The following is a 24,823-nucleotide window of genomic DNA, read 5'->3' as shown; positions in this document are numbered from 1 at the left end:
AATTAGTCATAAATGAGTTTGTGAATGCTCTCCAAAGTTGAGAATGAATTTTCAACTTTTTGATGGGAATGCAGTTAATTAGAAAGTACCTTCAGCTATATATTAATTGTATGTCTTGTATTTAGATTCTTTTCCAGTAGCTGACCAAAATGCTGAAGGCAGAAGACGATGCTGGAAATTTTTTTGTACACCTTCTTTTAAATACTACATGATATACTTTAATTTCATAACAGTTATTTTAAATTAATGCATCTTTCCTACCTTATCTAGTTTCAACTTACAACTCCCTACCAGAATGAATTTTTAGAATTGTGTTAAATGCAAATGAGGAGAAAAATAGTACTTAAGTCAAGTTCTATTGACTTTGATAGAGAGAGGTAGCATGCGTTTGCCTTTGGGCTATATCTCTCTAAGCTGTTGTTACGCTCAGCCGCATTACTTGCCTTTTGATAATTCACTGGCTAATTTACGATTTCGGGTCAAGTACTTTATAATTGTGTTAGCTTCAGCTAAATCTCTTAATAATCATTAGTTAGTTCTTATTTCCTATATTCTGAGTTTAAGCCCAAGCGGAAACTTTCTGTATGCCCAAAGAAAGAAGCCGAGTGTTAATCTTTTTTAAGTGAATAAAGGGTAATTAACCCTTCTTGAGTTTACGCTTTCTGTTTTTTGAACCAAATAATTATTTGCTTAGCAATTCACTAGGTTCCTCGACACTTAGTTTAAATAGAATAGAATAAAAGAATAAAAGTAAGGAACTCTATAATATTTTCAATAAAAAATGTTAATAAAGAGAGTTGAAAGAAATTTTACGAATTATTGAACCAGTTTAATATAAAACTAGAAATAGTAATACAATTCATCTAATAATTTAAACAGAATAACGCATTTATAGCTTTTCAGCAAAATCCAGCTAGGTATTAGCACCTGTGATTACTAAGGTTCAGCAACACAAACTATAACATATTGACACATATTTACACTTATGATTTTTTGTACCAAAGTAATAACATCTGACATCAGAAATAGCTCGTTTAGTAGAATAATTTTACAGATAATCAGGAGAAAGTTAAATATATTATAAATAATATGAGTGAGATTCACTTTAAATTATATCAATTTGAGCTATTAAAAATAGAATAAAGATATAACCGAACTGGTTGCACAGATGAAAAATGGTCATAAAATGGCTACTACAGTACAAAGTTGCGAACCGGAATCGTAGGGATTCTGGTAATTCTGGAAATTTCCGAATTTTTATCCTCAGTTTAAATCTAGTAAGATGATATGTAGAAATTAAAATAAATATTAAAATTTAAAGGACAAGTTGGAACTTATTTGATAGATAAAAATTTCTTCCCCATGAAGGCTCTAACCAATTCTTTCTCAATGAAAGTCATAAAACAAAAGGAGTACATGTAAAATTAAAAGAAACTTCAAATACCTATACAAAACTGAAAATAATACAAAATAGAACAATAGACAAAAAATATGTATTAATCTTTTCAGTTTAATGCTTCAAACAGAACTTGTCAAGGGAAAAGTATTTAGGAGCCTAAACAAAGTTTACTAATGAGTTCCAAATACGTTTCATTCCTCTGAATCATTTGAGACTCAAAACTGCAACATTTGAACTAAATCTTCACTTTAAAACAACATTTTAGTGGCTCTCAAACATTCAGACCTTTTCCCTACATATATTTGCAACCCCAGAACTACAAAAATAATATACAAAAGTAGAAACACAAATTAAAAACATGAAAAACTTTTATGGCAAAAATCTGAAAAACAAAATGCTTAAAAACATAAAAAGGCTAAACGAACTAATTACAATCAAATACATCAAGTAATAACTCTGAATAATACAAGGAAAAATTTTTTTAAATCAAAAATTTTTTATTTGGTCAGTATTTAGAGCCTAATACAGTACAAAGTCTGTAATCCGGACTAGTCAGGTCTTTTAGTTCGGACTTCGGATTATTGGTTTTTCCAAATTATAGATCATCAATTTAAATCTGTTAAGATGGTATGCAGAAATTACACAATTAAAAATATGAAACTGTAATTTATGAAATAAAGAGCAATTATGATCTAAAGGGTATCAAATTTTACAAAAGAAAAGAAGCTTAATATTTATTTGTTTACTTTATTAAACATTTCTTTCAACACACGCATGTGTAAAGCATACATTACAGGCCTGCGCAATGTATTCGCATTCTTTACATGCACGCATAAAGTTTGTGGCTTTGAGGTCCAGATTATAGATCATTCCCGACAATGGACGTCCGGATTACGGACTTTGTACTGTATATGTGTATATATATATATATATATACACGTATATGTGATGTTTTAATGTGTAGAAGAAGGAAGCCAGTACTTGCTAGCAGCTTGTGGCTGTAGATAGGGCTAAGGGCATGATGACCCATTTAATATAACTAAGCTTGAAGTATCACAATTTTTATTTTCACACATATCAAAATTCATTCTTTTGAAGATATTTCTAAATTATATTTGAACACAATAATTTCCATGTACGTGGATTTTAAAGTACAATGTCATGCTAGATAAGTAAGCATAGCTGCAGAGCATCCTGCCAGGAGGAAAGCGTAAGAAAAGGACATGGCAATTCAGAAGAAGAAGGGAAGGAGCCAAAAAGATTCAGGAGTTAAAAAAGTTTTGGTTTACAATTACAATCAAAAGCCGTTAATCTGGACACCCATAATCCGGAATGATCTATAATCCGGACCTCAAAGCTACAAACTTTCTACGCATACGCATAATACGTTTATGCATGCACTTTTAATGTACAACGGATGGTATAATCTAAGCTAAAATTATCTAATTATCTATTTCAGTTAATATTGCAGATTGCGTTGTTCTTTATATTACGTATTCATCATGCCATTTCATTACTCTAGATGCTGGGTAATGCTTTTTATAAGTATAAACATGATTATATGCATGCATACATATAATACTCTGTAATATATAACAACTTTAGTTATAATACTTTTATCTATTCAGCAAGACTCACTCTTAAAGTTTATTCAGTCCTTGTCATGATGTAGTAAAATTAATTACCTAATTATCCTCAGTCATGCCATCAAAATTTTTACAGGGATTTATTGGGAAAGAGGATGATTTCCTTCAGTTTCATCATTGGGAGAATTATATGACTTTAAAAGGAGAATAACATTTTGTAGAAAGGAAGCAGACCAATATGAAATCTAATTTAAGGCATAATTCAATCCTGATTCAACATCAGTTATAAAGAAATTACTTCCCTCCGAAAACAGCAAACAATAATAGAATTCTGTATTGGCAATTGACAAAGATGCATGGTTAATTTTTAAAAAAATATTATCAATTCAATGAAACTAATTACAAGCAATAATGGAATGCAATAAAAAAACCAGATGGCTTCCATTAAAAATTTGCTGTCCATTAATCTAACAAGAAAACAATTTTTATTCCTAGCAGGTTAATTAACTTGTCACAAGAGGTATACGATGCACTGTTTGTTCTGAAGTCAAAATAACTGTATCAACACAAATAATGGTTAGTTAACCCAAGAAGAGTGCGCTACCTAATTGTGCTTTTAACTCTGCTAGTGTGAATTTTTTTAAAAAATAAAATACAGAAATCTGAAAAATGGTGTTTCAATAAAGTATGTGTGTTTTATATCAAATACAGTGGACTAAAAAATGCTGTTAGATTTCATGCAACCACTCTGAAGAAATTCATTTCCTATAGGCATAAATTTGCCATACATATTTAGCACTTACGTATCATCCCGTCAAACATGTAAGTTGGCAAAGATGCCAGCAAAGTTGTACCAATAGTCAGCTCTTTAGTCAATAAACCATTTATCAATCTCTCTGCACAATAGCCACTGCTGTGAAAGTATTCAAACAACTTCATTTCTAAGCTTCATGAAAAAAGATTTTGTCAGTTTTTACTCTTTTGTTAGGCCCTCTGATGTTACCAGAAGCCCTGTTTAGAACACTACAAGTACAAACTCTATTATTGTTTTGTCAGCAATATCCAGCTATTCCCCACTTCATCAGATATTAATTCTTTTGATGAACCGAAGTGCAATCGCAAATGTGTATGAATGTATTGGTCTGCATTTGCGACTGCTATATTTGTTTTTTGCAGTTTGGTTAAATGTGGTTCAAGGGCTGTAGAATCACTTCGATTCATTTACAGAAAATGAACCAAAGTGATTCTACAGCCCTCAAACCACATTTAACCAAACTGGAAAAAAACAAATATAGCAATAACAGCTAATTTATAACTTTGCTTTTAAAACCAAAAGATAAGTTTATTGAGAATCATTAGGAGTAACATTAAACGAAATTACAATTTACAAGTGTTGCGACATCACGGTTATCCATAATTGCTGCTAAATAGTGCTGCTTGACAACAGCTTTATGGTATATGAAATAATACATATCCTGCATTCTCATGATGCGAAACATTTCACTAGTAACATTAAAGAAATTAAAATCTTTATAAGTAATAAAAAACCAGACAGAACTCCAGCTTATTATTCATCTACTGAAAGCACTGAATAGAAACTCGGTCCACCTGGGGCACCAATTTTGGAGGACTTTAAAGAAGATCTGTAAAGAGTTTCTCACAACAATAATATGAACTGAAAGAATCTTAAATTTGAAGTCTGTCTCCTATTAGCTAAGGAGGATGATTTTAGAGTTTGAATTCCCCCCTTTTTTTTTATTATTAAATAATAAATTTTACAATTTAGTCTTATTTAACTAATTTAAATGAAAATCAATTTAAAAATAGGCAAAGAAAACCAAAAATTGGGCAACTGATTCAGAAAAAATGCCACCACAGTTGCTTGAGCAAATTACGACAAGACTGTAAATGAAGATTAAAGAAACAATGATTATGCTGAAAATTTAGTGTTAACATGATGTAGCAGATAAAGATAATTTATCTACTTACAAATGGACTTTGGGTAGTCAATAATCTATCATGTTGATGAGAACCATGATATCAAGATAAAAACTGAATTTGATGCGTTAAAGTGAACGGTATGTCCAAAAATGGAAGGCCTTTTCAAATATCTCTTTGTGTCTAGTCCATGCCAAAATGAAAATCCCTTTTAACTGAATAATTCATAATGTGTTGTTTTATACTCGTGAATTTTCAATGAGTATTATATCTTATACCATATTGTATTACAGTCAAAAGTCGTTAATCCGGAATGATCTATAATACGGACCTCAAAGCTACAAACTTGCTGTGCATGCATCAATGCATAATGCATTCACTCATACGCGTAATACCTTTACACATGTGCATATGCATGTATGCATGCGCATAATACGTTTACGCATGCACGTTTAATGTATAACAGACAGTATAAGCTAAGCTAAAATTATCCAGTTATCTATTTCAGTTAATGTTGCAGATTGCGTTGTTCCTTAATCTTCGAATTGGATCCAGCTTATTATTTTTTGCAGACTGTTAGAGCAATTTTATAAAAGTTAGCTTGAACTTTCGATTATGTCAAATAGAATTTCCGATGCTGGAGCTGCCAAAGGATCTACAAAGCGAAAGTATATTTCGATGTCCATCAAACAAAAAGTGGAATTGCTGCAAAAAATGGATAAAGGCATAACCTTTGTTTCTCTAACCATTCCAAAATCTGTTTATCAATTTCACGCTGCTCTGCGCGGGGGGGGGGGACGTTGCGGCGCGCAATGAACTGGAAGTTGATCTGTCAGCACTTCAGAGCAGATTTTTTTATTTTATTTGGTTTATAATTCCTTACTAAATGTAGTATTTCATCTCGATGTATTCCGTCTTTGATATGATTTAAATAAAATTCCTCATCATTATAATTCGCTTCCAATAGTGAAGAAAGTGACACAGAGGTTATTGAAAACGAAAAAATTTCGACTGACAAATTAGTCGGTATTCTCGACGACAATTATAGGATTTGAACAGCGGAACTTTGTAACTGAACAAGAAATTATGTCTGTTTATAGAATTAAAGAGAAAGTATTATCACATAAAATGAAGCATCTTAAGCAACTTACATTGAAAGAAATGACTAATAAAGTAAACAAATAAATATTAAGCTGCTTTTTTTTTTTTTTTTTTTTGTAAATTTTGATACCCTTTAGATCATAACTGGTCTTTATTTCATAAATTATGGTTTCATATTTTTAATTTTATAATTTCTGCATGCCATCTTACCAGATTAAACTGATGATCTATAATCCAGAAAAATCGATAATCCGGAATCGTCAAAGTCCCAACGAGTCCAGATTAAAGACTTTCGACTGTATTTCATTGGGCAAGAGGTATCTGCATTAAGCATTACGTACGATTGCTCCTGGCAGGACGCTTTGCTTACTTACCTAACTTGAGGATATACATAAAACCCATGTACATGGAAATTATTATATTCAAATATATATGATTAAAAAATCGCATTTACAAAAGGATGATTTTTGATATGTACGAAAATAAAGATTGTGATACTTCAAAGCTCAGTTGTGTTAAATGAGTCATCATGCCTTTCCACTCAGCCCTATCTACAGCCACAAGCTGTTAGCTGGATTCCTCGTTAAACGCATTGAAACATGACATATACGAAATTGTTTATAAAATAATGACGAATTTATTATTTCAAGGTAATCAAAAGTTACACACAAAGCTCAATATTTAATTGTTTATTTTATTTAAAATTTTTTTTTCAGTGTCAATTGTTTAAACTATTTTTCTTTTCTGTGCAAATACTTTCTCTTCAATATTACAGATAAAAATCTTTTTTTAGCCTAAAGGTCATTAGCCCTGAAGGGCTATTGATTTCATTTTGGCATTTTGCATCAAAAACTTTTAAATGTCCGTTTCATTTTCCAAATTGTTGCCACCAAATATTACCGTCCTGTGTTATATTTAAAGAAATTAAATGATGAAGAATCTGCATAAATGTATGTGTTTCTTGCATTGTGATAAAACTACAGTACCTAGAGCCACCAAATTTTGAATAACGTAATCCTCCACCAAATATGGGCATCTGGAAGCCCTAATTTGGAATTTGTTTTATTATCAATTTCATATTTTAACACTTTAACAAATTTTTGATTACCAAACTGAACAATTTCAAAGTCAGCAATGGCAACACTGTACGGAAAAATTGACATTTTTATCTCCAGCATGCGAGACTGTGTATCAGATATTCTAAAGATATGCTCATTTAAAAATTATTTTGTGATATTGTTGTTGAATTGAATTTTATGGTTTAAGTTCAAAGAACATGATGTTTAATAAATAAAGGTAACACATAAAATGTTTAAAAAAATGTAAAATCCGAAGGCTTTCAGATTTTTTTTAACCACAATGCTCCACTGTTCAAGTCTTGGAATTGCTGCAATGAAAATTTCAACTAAATTGTCAGTCAAAATGTTTTCAATCTCAAAAATCTCTTTGTCACTTTTATCACTATTAACAGCAATACTATTTGGATTTAAAACCATACAACAGATTTTGGCATCTTTTAGTTGATTGCTGATTGGAGCATTATCATTGCTAAGAAAAACTTTTGTGATGTCTTTTTTATTTGATATTACTTCACAAATTCCACTAACCAGAAAATTTTGCCTTCTATAGCACTCAAAATTTAATGACACATAAGGTTGCTGTTTTACATAATTTAATAAACAAAATGCAAACTTGTATATATCATTAAGGAGAATTTATTACTGAATTCAATACAAAACACAAAATTCAATTATTTGCAATAAAAAAAAATTAAACGATAATAGTTATCGATATACATTAGATAGTGATGATTGCAGCGAGTTATCAGTACTTAGTAGGGTACCCTTTATTTTTTATTACAGCTTCACATCGACATTTTATTGAGCTGACAAGAGATTTAAGCTCTTCTTTTGTTATTACATGATGCCAGGAAACAATTATAGCCTCAATTAGTTCAGGACTGTTTCCTTGCCATGACTTAATGCTCTTTATACGAAACCACTCTTTCATTATTTTGCCTGTGTGGCAAGGAGCAGAATCCTGCTGAAAAATAAACGAAGCATTGTTGGGAAAGAGATCTCTGATGGAAGGTAGAAGTTTTGGTTCTAGAATACTGTCAATGTATTTTCTAGCATTCAGTGTCCCATCGATGACATGAAGGCGACCAATACCATCTGCTGACGTGCATGACCAAATCATAACACTAACTGGGTTCTTCACAGTTGCTTGAATGCAGTCAGGATGTAGTTCTCCTATTCTACGTCTTACGTATTTTCGCCAATCACTACCGAATAACGATATCTTAGTTTCATCATTTCATATAACTTGTGACCACTGATCATCTGTCCAATTAATGTGTTCCTTTGTCCACTGTAGTCTTTTTTTCGTTGCTGAAAATTAAGATAAGGCTTTTTTCATGGAATTCTACCTCTCAGTCCAACATCTGTTAATCTTCTCCTGATTGTTCTTGAACTCACAGAAATACCAGCATCATTCAGATCACTTCTGATGGCCGCTGATGACATTTTTCTATCTTGGAGACATAGTCTTTTTATTCTTCTGTCATCAATAGATGTGGTGCACCTTTTTAGGCCTTTTCCTTCTTTGTTTTTTATTGAATTTGTCTCCTGATACCGTAAACAAAACTTTCGGACTCCAGATGTAGTCACTGAACCACCCACCTGTCTTGCAATTTCAGCATAGGAAAGACCACTTTCTCGTAACACAATAATATTACATCTCTTTCTAGGTGTCCAGTCTACTCTTTTATTTGATGTCCTTGCTTCTTGACTAAATATTAAAAATTTTTACAAAAATTCCTAATTGTAATTGCAGTGTCTAAGAAACAGGTCCTCCTTCTACAGAACAAAGCAAAATAATGAATTTTATTTATTTATTTCTGATTCACCTCAGGTATACAACTACTTTGAGTTTTGACCTGTACAATCTAAAAATAATGAATTGTTTCAAGTGTAAACATGTCAGCTTCTACTGGCAGTTACTAACATTTGATTGGTTCTCAGAACAAAAACAGTGATTGGTTCTCAGAACAAGAACAGTGATTGGCCAGGAAAGGTAGACATTACAAACCACTTCATAACTGTGTTTTTTATTTATATTAAAGTACATACAACTTTTTTTTGTATTGCAAATAATTGAATTTTGTGTTTGTATTGAATTCAGTAATAAATTCTCTTTAAAATGATATATACATGTTTGCATTTTGCAAAACGTAACATTTTCTATAAGCATACAAAAACATAAAAATTTCCAAAAGTGTCCACAATTTTGGCCACCACTGTGTATATATATATATATATATATATATAAGCAAAATATATAAGCAAAAACATCCATCTCTACCCACATTTCTGAATTCGGTCCTGATAACAGATGAGTATCAAAATTATAATAGAAATTTGTAAAAAAGCATTAGTTAACATAAATTACAAACTTTGGTAGATGATTATTCAGAAAATATTGAAATTAAAACCAAACTTATGGAGATTGGAAAGTGAAGGAAAAATTAAGTCACCTCTTGTGGAAAATTTTTTCTTCAAAATGGTGTATGGTCACCTCGGACAGATATGCATACCTCACATCTTGACTTCTTAGACTTTACCAAAGTGTTGATTATAAGTCTTGTGTAACTGCATGCTACTCTTCTAAAAGTGCACTTTTCAGCTCTTGAAGAATCCAGAGAGGAATTTGGAGTGCTGAAATTCAGCCACCAAAGGCTTAATTGTGTTCAAGTCTCAATTGTGAACACACACTCAATTGTGTTCAAGTCTGATAAGTAAGAAGACCACTGCATTCGAGTGATATCTTCTGTTTGCAAGCATTTTGACTGCACATATGCTCAATGAGGGAGAGCACTGTCATTCATTAGCAAAAACTCTGGGCCAACCAGCTCGCCAAGCGGTTACAGAACCTCCTTGAAGGATATGTAGCTTGGTGTGGCCATTTATCATGATTCCACCCTAAGCCATAGTCACAGAAACATGATATTTCATGGACAAGGGAACGCAAGTTACATGTTCCTTTCTCTACCCAGATCAAAACATGTCTAGAATTATTGTTCAGACTTTGTCAGTAAACAAAACTCGGGCCCAATCATCTTGGCTCCATTGAACATAACAATGGCATCAGTTTAAACAGCCCCTCTGGAAGTTGGAATGGTTAGAGTAGATTAAAGGGTGTCCCTTGTATTACTGCGAAGTTGTTGTTTCATTTACGGTAACCTGAGTAGTTGAATGTTATGGAAACCCTATTATGATGTAATCAGTTGCATTATTGCGGTAAATTTTGCATTATGGGAAAAGATTTATTAGGGCTTGTGGTGTGTGTTGGTTAGGAAGTACATTGCTTGTTTTGTGGTTTAGATGGTAGAATGGCCGAATGTGGTAAGATTAAATTTTAAGTTTCTGTACGATTTGGAAAGGGGAAAAGAGCATTAATCGACCGTTGTGTAAATGAAGGTTTACTTAGTAGCCATTATTAAGTGTACCGTTTGTAGGAAAGAAATGCGTATGGTCATACTAATACAGGATAATATCTATCAGAACAACATTACAGACTGGAATTCCATCATGCGTCCATTTTGCATCACATCGACGATGTCTGAATTTGCATATTTCCTATGCTAATGCATGCACGAAAGTGCAATTTTGCATTCAGTTACATTTAACATAAATAATTACAGCATTAAGTATTGATTGCAATATTAACTTAGTGACTATATTTTTCTCATTATCCTTTAATTTTGATAGTGTAATTATGGCAAAGCACTCAAGGGCTATGTGCTTAAAGGAATGGATGCTTTCGTGGAGGAGTTTCTAAGGGAAACTGGCTTGTATACACACTAAACCTGAGGAAAACCATGAAGAGGCCCATGCAGCCAGCCTGTTCAGGAGAATTTGAATACCGGACCAAACTATCAGAGTTCAGCTGCTTTTACTGCTCGGCCACTGGTGGGTCCAATTGACATACAAGGATCTTAATTGAGAGAAAAGTTATTTTTGTGACACATGCACATTTTTGTTCAGTAATGTATCTTCCATAATAAATTCTGTAAAAAAGTCATTTCTCTCCAAAACAAATTTATTGGTAATTTGGAGGTCCAGATATCAGGAGACCCATATCTGTGTTTTCAGCACCCAGGCGCAACTGAAGATTTCACACCCCTTCCTATTTATGAAGAATGGAAAACATTTCATTCTAAAATTTCATAACATCAATTTGGTGCCCTCTCGATATTGTGCCCAGGGACTGATGGTCCCCTTTTTTCCCCAACTACGCCACTGGATAATAGATGATTTCAGATATTGTACATATGAATTACAGACTTTAGCCATATTTGCCAAGTCACACACGCCATTTGATAATTGATTTAGAATAGTGTTGTAACTGATCATTTCTTGCCCATTCCCATATTTAATCATTAGAAATAAGATGTTTTTAGGCTATACAATTAATATCTATCAGAAGCAACTAAAAATGCCTTCCTTATAGCATCTGTATTATCAGGTTAGAGAAATAGGTAAAGAGAGAAAAGCTCCTTTTGTTTGGGGGGGCACAGAAATCATATACAATACACAGTGTCTCAAAAAAGTGATGGGACACTTGTGCTTTACAAAAAGAAACTGTAATAAAATAAATTAAAAAAACATGTAAAAATTTTTTGTGGGTGTGTTTCATACATAAATTTAGTAACAATTATTACATAACATACATTTTTTCAAAATATTAATTTAATAAAAATACAATTGTTTAGAACGGAGCAAAAAATGGCTCACATAAGTGATGGGACACTACGTACTATGCAACAAAAATCATCTGAAGTAAGCAATAAAAATATCTTTTGGGGTATTTATTTTTACTCAAAAGCAATTGGCAATAATTTATAAAATCGTCTGCAGTATTTATCTCCAGTTTGTTTTGGAATTTTTGTGTTTTTTAGCTCTGTGCAGCTATGAATGCTAAACGAAAAGAAACTTTGCCTGAAATTCGAAAATTAGTTATTAATTTGCATATCGAACGTGGAAAATCTATTAGAGAAACAGCTGAAACAGTTAACTTGAGTCCTTCATCAGTTTTCAATATCATTAAACAATGTAAAAAGAATCATATGATCCAGGATAAAAGAAGACCTGGCCGACCATCAAAACTATCCAATGGAATAAAGCGAATTATCGTTCGAAATATTAAAAAAAATCCAAGAATGAGTGCTCCTAAAATTGCTGCTGATTTACAAGCATTATGTGGAGTAATTGTTAATCCTGAGACTATTAGAAAAGTAATTCGATCTGCTGGATATCACGGTAGAGCAGCCAGGAAAAAATTCTTAAGTGAAAAGAATAGAAAACTTCGACTGGCTTTTGCAAAATCCAACATAAATAAGATTACTGGAATGAAGTTATATTTGCTGATGAGAGTAAATTTGGCTGATCTTTGGAATATGGTAACTGGTAGTTTGGCGACATTTTGGAGGCGATAAAGGTTACTACCTAGGACTTTGTTAATAATGTGAGAAGTACTTAGTTCCAATTACGCATTATTTTGCGTGAGGGAAATGAGAGATCATGAGATATGTCATGTGACATTAATGGACGAATTACAGTTCTTTAATCGGAAAAGGGAGGGAATTTGGAAAACTGTAATACTATATTATTTTGTATTAAGCTCCATTGTGTGTTGGGTGAAATAGTGGAAGTGTGTGTGTGCCACGTAATGAAGATTAGGTAAGTTAGTATTTTTAATCATTTGAGGATATTATTTTTATGCATAGTTCTAAATGTAAGGAGTAAATAAATTAATATGATATTATTGGAAAATTGTTATTAGCAATGATTTAGTTTAAATTAATAAGGATTGTAATCTAATTTTTATTAATTTAATGCATATGATTATTTATATTTTAAGTAGTGTTTTTTAATTTAATCATATTTTAATTTAATGATCGTGATTTTGTGAGTTATATGTTTGTAGTATTTTGGAATACGTTTGACTAGAATACGTTGAGTATTTTCATGCATTTTCGTGAAATTTTTCTAATTTATGAGAAAAAAGCAGTGTACATGGATATAGTGAAGAGTGTGCGCAATGCCATTTTTGTGCAATTCTGGGATGTTTTTTTAAGTAAAAATAAGTCGACGTGTACATGGTTTAGTGATATTTTAATTAAATCATAGTTATTTTGTGTATTTTATGTTTGTAGGAATTTGGTATACGTTTCAGTTGAAGTAAACGTGTATGGATATAATTTAAATATTTGACACTAAGTATTTGTAACCATTTGTAATGTTTGCAGTATGAATTCGTTGGTGACATTTATAATATAATAGATAATTTAGAGGTAAAAGTTTTTGGATATTTTATTTATTTTATACTTGGAAATGTTCATCCTTGGAAAGGGTATATACTTTTTCGCGATCAGGTAATTTCATATATGTGCTTTTTACCGAGTTTAAAGATTCACAGAATTTTTTTGCATTTTCGTGCAAATTTTTGTAATTTATGAGAAAATAGCAGTGTAGATGGATAGAGTTAAGAATGTGTGCAATGCCATTTTTGTGCAATTATGGGATGACTTTTTAAGTAAAAATAAGTCGACGTGTAAATGGTTTATGTGTATGTGCTATTCTGAAAAACGCGCAAGGAGTTTGCGATTGTGCAATTTTTCCCAATTTTGCAGTTAATATTTGTCATGATTAAGCAGTTTTGTTACATAAAATTTCTAGCATAAGTGTAATTCGGCTAGTAGATTGTTGGAAAAAGTGTTGAGTAAATAAAAAGAAAAGAAACATGTCTTTACTTCGTGAAGATTAAATGGCGGCGAAAAAAAAATAGAGGGTTGCTGTAGCAGAGTTGGTCGCCAAAAAATCGCCAAGTTACCATAATCCAAAGATCAACCGTAAATTTAATATATTTGGTTCTGACGATAGAATCTTGGTGTGGAGAAAACCCAGGGAAGAATTTTGCAAACAGAGCTTGGTGCCAACAGTAAAACATGGTGGAGGAGGAGTTATTGTATGGGGGTGTATGTCGTCCGCTGGAGTTGGTAATCTTATTTTTATTGACAGTATAATGGATCAGTACAAGTATATTGACATTTTAAATCAAAATTTGAAATCTTCAGCACGAAAATTGAACCTTCATAACAATTTTAAATTCTACCAGGACAATGACCCTAAGCACACTGCTTTGAACGTTAGACTCCGTCTGCTGTATAACTGTCCTGAAATAATAAAAACACCACCACAATCTCCAGACTTAAATCCCATAGAGAATATTTGGCAAGAATTGGAATCAAGAATTCGCAAACACAGCATTTCTTCAAAACAACAATTAAAAACGGTGCTTCAAGAAGAATGAGGTAAAATCACTCCAGAAATCACAAAAAAATTAGTGGAATCCATCCCAAGAAGATTAAATCATGTTTTAAAAGGAAAAGGAAATCCAACAAAATATTAAAACCTTTTAAAAAGTAAAATTTTTGGATAAATATTTGATGGAAAAGTAAGTATCCCATCACTTATGTGTGCCATTTTTTGCTCCGTTCTAAACAATTGCATTTTTATTAAATTAATATTTTAATATTTTGAGAAAATGCATGTTATGTAATAATTGTTACTAAATTTAAGTATGAAACACACCCACAAAAAATTTTTATTGTTTTTTAAATTTATTTTACTACAATTTCCTTTTGTAAAGCACAAGTGTCCCATCACTTTTTTGAGACACTGTATGAAAATTGTATACATACACACATTATAATTAAAATCCTTTGCTTAACTAGTCTCGGAGAGTACTAAATTATTTGCTCATTATATATATATATATATATATATATATATATTATACATATATATAATATAATCAGGGCTGTGGAGTTGGAGTCAGGCAGATTTTGGGGTAAAAGGAGTTGGAGCTGGAGTCGCTAAGAAACAGGTTGACTTCGACTCGAGTTTTTTTTTGACAGTTTGAAGTTTTTTTTTTTTTTTGACAGTTTGAATTTGAAATGAAATTAAAATGAATTGAAAAAAACTAATGACAAGCTGAGTTATTATTTTTATTTATGGACTATATACATTAATAAATAGTTTTGGTTAATCTTCGGATTATAGTAACTTGGCAATTTTTTGGCAAAAATTTGGTGACCAACCCTGCTACAGCAACCTGCTAGTTTTTATTTGGACTACATTTTGTTTTCACGAAGTAAAGGCATTTTTTTTTTCCCCTCAACATTTTTTTCCAACAATCTGCTAGCCAAATTACGATTATGCTAGAACTTTTATGGAATACAAGTGCTTAATCATGACAAAGATTAGGTGCGAAATTAAGAGAAAGTGCAGAATCTTTTTTTTAACAATTGCACATACATGGTATCTATGTACACGTCAACCTATTTTCACTTAAAAAAACATCCCAGAATTGCACAAAAATAGCATTGCACACACTCTTGACTTTATCCATGTACACTGCTAATGTCCTAGCTAGTAACCTTTATCGCCTTACCAAAATTCGCCAAACTACTTGTTACCATATTCCAAAGATTAGCCCCAAAGTGCTTAATCATGATGAAGATTAGGTGCGAAATTGGGAGAAAGTGCAGAATCGCAAACTGCTTTCCGCATTTTTAAGAATTGCACATACATGGTAACCATGTACATGTCGACCTATTTTTACTTAAAAAAGCATCCCAGAATTGCACAAAAATGGCATTGCGCACACTCTTGACTTTATCCATGTACACTGCTAAAGTCCTAGCTAGTAACCTTTATTGCCTTACCAAAATGTCGCCAAACTACCTGTTACCATATTCCAAAGATTACCCACTTTTGTTCCATAAAAGTTCTAGCATAAGCGTCATTCGGCTAGCAGATTGTTAGAAAAAAATGTTGAGTTACAAAAAAAAAAAAAAAAAAATGCCTTTACTTTGCAAAAAAAATGGCGTCCAAACAAAAACTAGCACGTTGCTGTAGCAGGGTTGGTCGCCAAAAAATCACCAAGTTACCATAATCCAAAGATTAACCATGCTTTTTTCTGAGAAAAAGGCAGGAAGCCTGGAAACATTTAAAAACATCTTTAACACAAATTAATGGTAACTGCCTCTTTGTTTTATGCCAATTTATTATTTTGAACTTATCGGTTTGGTTTACTTTATTGTGGCAAAGCACACTAGAGCTATCTGCCTAAGGGAAAGGATGTCATCATGGAGGACTTTCAGAAAGCAACTGCCTTATGTGTAAGTTACACATGAGAAAAACCATGAAACGTCCATGCAGCCAGCCCGTTCGCCTGGAATATAACCCCGGTTGGAAATACCAGTGTTCAGCGATTTTACCGCTCAGCCGCTGACAACCTACTTTCAAGTTATAAATATTTCGGTATTCTATATAATCTACTATTTTTACTAATTTTTTTAGATGGTGCCACTAATATTAGATGATGTTTTAATTACTTTCTATTCTTGCCATTTTATTGCATGTTTGAGTATGAAAGCAATTGAATTTTTTATTTTACAAAGCTATTATTACTGGATTATTTAAATTTTTATTATATGAATTACTGTTTTTCTTCCATATACACAATTTGTTATGGGTTAAAACACATCACAGAACTGCAAAAACTCAGCATTTGCACATATTAAACATTACATATATTATATATGTAACTGTTTTTCTTTCCCTGCACAATGCAATCTATTTTCATTTAAAAACATAACAGAACTGCAAAAACTCAGCATTGCGCAGTGTTGACACTGCACACATTAACCCTCTGAGATATGAATCAAAATTATAGATTAAACTATAAACATTAATTCTTCCTCTCTATTCTAAAATCGTAGTAACTTATCTGCATTGCGTCATTCAGATTAATCATGCGATTTTACATAACCGTTAATACCAGATGCCTCTTGAAAATCAATCACTGAATTGTAAACCAAAACTTTTCTCTTCGCGTGCTTCCATCTTGCATAACTACGCACTTCAGCTTTGCTCTTTACTCTGCTAAGATGTAATTTCGCTGGCTTGCTTTCGATCCCAACAATATCAAAAATGTAAATCTTCTGTGGAAAGGCACGACTAGAGTGCCAAGTGATTGTGGCCACAAATATCAATTGGAAATAAAAATGGAATTAAAACTGCCTCGACTGCCAAGTTCTTTAAATACTAAGCAATCAAAATTCTTCAATATGGATCTAAGCAAGCATCTACAGTGTTCCGACAGTTTCCTTTTTCTTTTGTTATGACAATTAAGCCGGTAGGATGGTTTCCTACTGCTGCCTCAATGGAAAATTTAGTTCTGCTCTTCCAATCATCGTTTTGTGATAAATCCAAGATAATGTGAAAGAAGTGAATCATCCAATTTGTTTTTTCAGTGTTTAAAAAATAACAGATCATTCTTCTGCTGTCGTGTTTTGCAAGTGCTTCAAAAAAATAATCACGCGTAGTGTTTACAGATTGAAAGTAATCTTACGATAAATTGAGAAGTTCGAATGCCTAGTGAAAAGGAATATTGAATTTGCTTCGCCGATCTCTACAATATTTAGAAAAAAAAAGTGCTTTAAATCATCAGTGAATTACCGTTTAGGAATTCTGCATTACAGCGAGTTCAAGGTCGATCTGAGTTGGTGTTTGCAAGTATGTGCGACAGAAAATTACTATTTGCACTTCCGCTTTTGCAACAGCTCAAAAATTATTACATTCGTGTGAATCTAGCTCAGGAACTAAATTATTTAATGTGCTGTGGATTCTATAGTTTTCATTTCAACTTTGGTTAAAATTTCTGCAATTTGTTTTGATAAAATCTAAAATTCTTGTTCATTAAATTTTCTAATTTTTCATAATTATGTGTGCGCAAATTAAGTAACGAATTTTAAGCTATTTAAATTATTCATAGGGAAGGATATTAACATAAGTTTTTGTTTTTGAAATTTTGTTGAGAATTTTGAATACGAATTTTATAATTATTCTAAAAATAAAGATGTTAAAAATAAGTGAAATTAGTACAGATAAGTAATATGAAATTATGGTAAATGCATGTTAAAATTTATGATTGTATGTTAAGTATAGTGTATGTCGAGAGAGTACTGGGTTTCTAAGCAGAGGCCTGTAATTACCTCTGTATAGTAGTTCTTCACCCTCTTCACGTAAGATATTGTTGGAGGCTCTCATTTTATGAATGCATGTAAATATTATTATTATTATATATTTTTATTATGGAATGTATTAGTGCAGTTCTCAAAGGCCAGTTACCTTAATGCAAGGAACGGAGGCCTTTTCAAGTAACTGTCTAGGCACCCTGGGCCACCAGTGCAGAGGACACACTGGTTAGCTCAAGAGGACAGCCCTATTGATGGATGTTTGTTTAGAAGTATTGCGAGGCCTCCCAGTTGGTAAAATACAGGAATTGTAAATGAAAGATGATAACGGTGAAACCATAAATTCTGAAAATCTTAATCCTATTATTTATGATGTTAAATTATAACTTATCAGTATAAAAATAAGTATCATAAATATTTATGTGCATTGCACTTAATTATAAGTAATGATTATCTAAAAGTTTATTTTGTGAGATTCTGTAATAACAAGAACCTTCCCTGAAGAATTATGATTATGTGAACTCTCAAACAAAAAGACTTTTGGACTGAAATGCTGAAAAATGCAATAGGACTCTAAAAATTAAAAATTTATTTAAAAAAAATTGATATTTATAAGTTATACTTTTATAGAATACTTTTATAGAATCAAAATTTTATGATTTATGTTTTTCTTTTTTATTTGCTAGTGCTTTAACTCTCTCTTTAAAAAGGCTTCTCTGTCGCTACGCCTTTTTCTTTTTGAAGGGGGGAATATGTAAGATAAAAATATATGAATCAAAATTATAGATTAAACTATAAACATTAATTCTTCCTCTCTATTCTAAAATCGTAGTAACTTATCTGCATTGCGTCATTCAGATTAATCATGCGATCTTACGTAACCGTTAATACCAGATGCCTCTTGAAAACCAATCACTGAATTGTAAACCAAAACTTTTCTCTTCGCGTGCTTCCATCTTGTATAACTACGCACTTCAGCTTTGCTCTTTACTCTGCTAAGATGTAATTTCGCTGGCTTGCTTTCGATCCCAACAATATCAAAAATGTAAATCTTCTGTGGAAAGGCACGACTAGAGTGCCAAGTGATTGTGGCCACAAATATCAATTGGAAATAAAAATGGAATTAAAACTGCCTCGACTGCCAAGTTCTTTAAATACTAAGCAATCAAAATTCTTCTTCAATATGGATCTAAGCAAGCATCTACAGTGTTCCGACAGTTTCCTTTTTCTTTTGTTATGACATATACGTTCTTACAGATATCACAAAAAATATTATAGCAAATATACCATTTAACCCTCTAAGCGGCAAGGCCGTATATGCCGCTTAGAGGGTTAAATGGTACTCTTCTGATATCGGGACTGGTTTAAGAAATATACATCTGTATGCATGTGCACATGTACGTATATGTGTATGCACAAATATACATATGCACATACATCAGTGGCGTAGCTAGGGTGGGGCAAGAGGGGACATCTGTCCACGGGCGCAGCATCCATGGGGCAACAAATTGATGCTACAAAATTTTTTAATGAAATGTTTTCCATTCTTGGTACACAGAAAAGGGCGCAAATTCTTCAGTTGTTCCCGGGTGATGGAAACTCTAGCTACGCCACTGACACACATGTATACAAGAACACATACATACATTTCTGAATCCGGTCCCGACAATAGAAGCGTACCCATTAAACATTACATAAACTTCAGTTATCCCTCCCTCCAAAAAAAAAAAAAAAAAAAAGTAAGGCTGCCACAATAAAATCATTTTGAAACACCCAAAAGGTGGACTTACTAGAAAAAATCATTATCTAACAAGGAAAACGTCAAAGTTGGTATGCCCCTTATACTTCCCTTTAGCCCACTGAAATTTTCAATAGTTTGATAATTATAAAAGCGTCATAAAATTAAAAAAAAAATAGTTTTTATGCTCGAAGAACGATAAAATGATGGAAAAAATGGTAAATAAAAGCAGTAGACTAAAAACTACATGATTATCTGTTTCTCAGGAACAACTTTTTTCATAACGGAAAGGAAATGTGCGTTATTAGGCGGAAGAAAAAATTATTTGCAACCTTTTGAAAAATTTACTGAACTGATGCTAAAAACAATAGAAACAGCGAGCATTACACAATGATATTGTCACTGAAAAAGTCACATTTTCAATTTAATGACTTAGGGTTTCAGGACAGACTGCAATATTTTCACTATCAAAAGTCCCCCCAAAAGAAAACAGAAGAAAAAAAATTACATTCTTTTAATTAATTGTAATATTATTATAAATAATTATACTTCGATTTTAAATATTTACACTTTGGCTAATAATTCATTTAACTAAAACAACTGATGACTGTAACAATGCATAGAAACATATATGCACCTATTACATCAAAACGATAACAAAGCAAAAACTTTAAAGATGTTTATTTACAGGTATTCTTTGAACCTGTAGTAGAATAATATTTTTTTTTTTCTTGTTTTTGTTTACATACCTGAAACTGCATCTCGAACACTTTTTCTTTCACCTTTCTTACCACCCTTTGGCATTTTCAAAATGATCATATAAGGAAGATAGTTTACGAAATTAACTGCATATCAATTACAAAACTGAATTTATGATTTAAAAAAGAGTTTAAAAAATTAATTTTAAAATAAAATTGGGTTAGGAAATCATCCGACTCCAAAGATTTACCACCTGAGTTGGCCGCCATGGCCACGGGTGCCCGTCGCACGAAACGTAAGAGCGCTTGCGCCAAACGTCGACTTTTGGCACTGATTATTCTCGTTCTCACAACACCAGAGGTAAATTCTAAATGAAAATTAATTGTTAAATAAATAGTAAGCATTTTAAATGCAGTAAATATTACAAGTACCGAAATAAATAACTATAGAGGAAAGTATTTTAGTTATATATAATATAAAGTAGTCTTAAATCCTTATGAAAGTGATAACGTGCGAGAGTAGCTTCTGAGGATTGTGGGATAACTGAATAGTGCAGTAAGGAAAAAAATGAATTCAGGAATTCAGAGGTAGATGGTCATGAGGAAAGTGTGTATTCTTTAAACAAGTTGAGACAAGTAAAATCAAAGGCTGTCATTCAGAAGGTGTTTACTCGAAGAAGAAATTTTTTTGTCTCTGCAAATTTGCGGATCTGTAAACTTCACTATGGAAACCACTTCTTTAGCTAAAATGAAACTCGGCAATAGATGTTATTTCTTATCCATTTTTATACCTACAAACTGTTCCAAATGCCCCATAAAATATCCTTTCGTCTTAACGTAAGGTTGTGAATTTTGTATGAGAAAGTTCTATGAAATTCTTCTAATGGAAGGAAACTTACTTTTAGTGATTTGTCAGAACGTGCTGCTATGAAGTGGTTAATTTGAATTTTTGGAAAACACATTGGTAAGGCATAAGATATCTGTAAAAAATGTGGAATATGATGTGTGACGTGATGCCTACTATTGCCGAAGACAGCCTTGGGCAAAGAGGCAGTCAGTTTTCGGCAGATGAAGCAAATCTTGAACAGCTCATGGTGAATATTTTAGATGAACGTGACAAACTGTTAGAGACTTTGAGGGATACCCAAGAAAATTTGGCGAACACTCACATCAAACTAAATGATCTGAATAAAGAGAGAGATTCCCTGCACAGGCAACTGCAGGCAAATTTACCTCAGGTAAATTGCTGTGATTAATTCTAAATATTTATCATACCTAATAATTTAAATTTTCTTCTGAATATTACCGAGTGAAGTTTCTCCCATTAATTCAGTTTAGTAACTGTAAAAAAAAATCTTGAGGCATATTTTTAATAAACTTGTTTAAAACATTGTTTTGTAGAATGAATTACAGAGCTGAATCAAAAGTATTTTAAAAAATAATTGCAGTTCATCCTGTTTATTAAAGCATTTGAAACAAGATCAGCGCTTGTGGTTTAAGTTGCTGAAATTTTTGAGAATATGTATTTCCCCCCTGTTACTATAAGTTTTTACTAGCACACTGTGTTAGATCTAATTTTTTAAATTCGTCATATTGTTTAGTTTCAGTTTTTATAGGCTGTTGATAGTTTTTCCCTTGGAGTAAAAAACCTGTTATACTTAAGTTGTGCCTTTTTACACTTTTTTAACTTCTTTAGGTTGTTTTTTGGATGAATTTTAAAAACGTTTAGAAAAGTTGATGAAGGCAGAAGTTTAAAAGCATAAAATCATAAAATTTTAGCCCAAGATAGGGTATAAAATTATTTACTATTTTGTGTTTTCTTTAACTGTCTCAAATTAAACAGCTATTATTTAGCAAAATCAGTCATATAGTATATCTGTAACAGAATTAATAATGTTTTTGAGATTAAAATAATGCTAGTTCTGTTGCTAAATCAATACAGAAATAAAATACTAATCTCTCAAGTTTCTAATAAAAATGTTGCAAGCAAAAGTATTATTGCCTTCAACATTGAGAATATGGCTTTATATGTATTTTTATAGCATATATGTAATTTATCTTCAGAAGTACATCTTTTTCTCTCCCCATCTGTAATGAAATATGAATCATTTAAACAGATGTAACCTGAATTTTTTTCATTTTTTAAAAATTGACTTTAGATGTACACTATTAATATCTGATCTGTCATTCTATATTGTGATGGGCTAGTGCTGCCATCTATGTGCTTCTGCATACCAGGAAAAAAAAAGTTGAAAAGTCTGTTTTGAAAAATTGATTATATTTAAAAAAAAAAAAAAAAAACTTAGTTTTAATCTGAAAAGGCTACAGTTGTGTAAATTCTCATATTACTGTTATGAATTAATTTAGCATTTTTTATAGATATACTCATTAGTAAGATAAGACTTGATAATGATGCTTGATAGACTGCAGTTTTGAAAATGGAGTGGGTATTAACTAAAACCACATGTAAATAATGGATTTTAAGAACTATGTACCTACGAGAAAAACAGTGGGTTTAAGCGATGGAACTTTTGTCATAAGTAGAACATACTTTGAAATATATGTCTTAGCCATCATAGTTTAAATAGTAGATTGTGTAAGAACTACATGATTATACCAGATGAAAACTTTAGTTTTGCTGTAAAGCATAAAGATAAAACAAAATTTCAGAAATATTTCTGAAGCATAATTTCAATAAATGTATACAATAGAACCTGTTATGGGATTTACATTTTATGAAATATGTACTGATTAAATTGCTATCATTAAAGAATAATATATATTTCCTTCTCAAAATGGCCATTGCAAAATTGGTACTATTAATTGCCAAATTTGTGGTGTGCAACTTACGTATTCTGATACGTTAGCTGCCATAGGCATTTATGGTGGCTGCTTTAACAAGAAAGTACTGAATAATTTTATTAAGAATATGTAACAGAACTTATTATCGGATTAAAAAAATTAAAGAATAAGTTCATCACCTAAATAAGGAATAAAATGCTTGGTTTAATCCTAGTATCCGGTGCACACGGGATTTGGCTACTTTTGGCAACTTTTATGATAAGCAGTAAAAACGGGACATATACGATGAGTAGTAAACGGGTATTCAAAGAATATATATAGTTATACATAGTATATACTATGTATATAGTGATAGTATATAGTGTATAGTATACTATCACTATATATACATAGATGTTCTTTTGGTAATTTTTGGTGTTGGCGATAATTTTCAAAATCGCTCCAAGGCTGCATCGTATACTAGGATTTTACCAAATGCTTAAACATTACAACTTGATTTTTAATAACCAGTTTACCAACCTAAATACATTTTAGGGAAAACAATTCTACCAAACAGGAATGGACTGGTTGTATCTCACTTTTAAGTAGAACCCTGTGAACTTGATTTAATCTGGAGAGTAGATGGTATGTTACCAAAAATGATAAGTTTTATGATTAGAGGTAGACATCTCAAAGTACACTGCCAAAAATTCATCTGTTAGATGCATATAAAGAACTAATTACTGTGCATTGTATTTTAAAGCATCAAATATGTGCTACATTGTATTTCATTTTACTTGCACCACATAAACACCAGGCGAATGATCCCTCTCATATCTTTGCCATATTAAAATAACCTAACCATATTGCAGTAAATTTTCTCTGTCTGCTCTTGTTTAACTATATCATATGTTGTTGATTGAACTGCATTTTATTATTATTATTATTAACTACTTTTATTTATACTGTATTTACATTTCATTTAAGTGTATAATTTGTCCATGCTTCTAACTGATTTTGTAATTTGTAACTTATGTCCAAAGCTTGTAATTGTTTTCATGTCTCCCATATGTCAAATTTTAGTTTATTTATACTTGATTCTTAGTTTGTTGATACATATCTCCCCACTTTCAAGTTTGATCTCTTGCTTAGTTATTCTGACTCTAAGCTCTAATCTCTTGTGCAATAATTAATTTTTTTAGGGATAACTTGGTAATATGTACATACAGGTAGGATTGGGGGAAGGGCATCAGAATGTTCATATAAATAGTGCAGCTGTCTTCCAGTTTTGTTGGAGAATGCCCTGGAGTCTCCCATCCCTCTTTCCTTACCATCAAACCACTGGTGAGGACTTTTGTTTTGCCAGTATTTTAAGCACCTCTATGTTGCCACTATACATTAACAAAAACCATGTCGTCTGTGGGATTTGAACTTGCATCCAACAATATGCAGCTAGCATTGTGAACCACTATGTCA

At 31.8% G+C, this 24,823-nt stretch overlaps 2 protein-coding genes across 4 annotated transcripts in view; one reads left to right on the top strand and one right to left on the bottom strand.

Annotated features, from left to right (window-relative positions):
• The window catches only part of fsd (transmembrane protein fates-shifted), a 37,517-nt gene extending 16,648 nt beyond the window's left edge, over positions 1 to 20,869 (bottom strand). The window contains exon 1 of the mRNA XM_085819991.1: positions 20,618 to 20,869. Within this exon, the coding sequence (XP_085676117.1) occupies positions 20,618 to 20,687 (70 nt within the window). The 5' untranslated portion in view covers positions 20,688 to 20,869. The remainder of the gene's footprint in view (positions 1 to 20,617) is intronic.
• Positions 20,870 to 20,901: 32 nt separating this feature from the next.
• LOC118187783 (liprin-alpha-1-like) overlaps positions 20,902 to 24,823 on the top strand; it is a 295,871-nt gene continuing 291,949 nt past the window's right edge. For all 3 annotated transcript variants that reach the window (XM_085819989.1, XM_085819990.1, XM_085819988.1), the window contains exon 1: positions 20,902 to 21,804. In XM_085819989.1, coding sequence (XP_085676115.1) covers positions 21,556 to 21,804 — 249 coding nt within the window. In that variant the 5' untranslated portion in view covers positions 20,902 to 21,555. The remainder of the gene's footprint in view (positions 21,805 to 24,823) is intronic.

The sequence above is a fragment of the Stegodyphus dumicola genome, chromosome 7, assembly GCF_044657685.1.
Source record: "Stegodyphus dumicola isolate Sdum_Otavi_A_Nest chromosome 7, ASM4465768v1".
NCBI classification, from domain to species: domain Eukaryota; kingdom Metazoa; phylum Arthropoda; class Arachnida; order Araneae; family Eresidae; genus Stegodyphus; species Stegodyphus dumicola.
The sequence above is the reverse complement of the archived record's forward strand: the minus strand, read 5'-3'. Positions and strand labels throughout refer to the sequence as shown.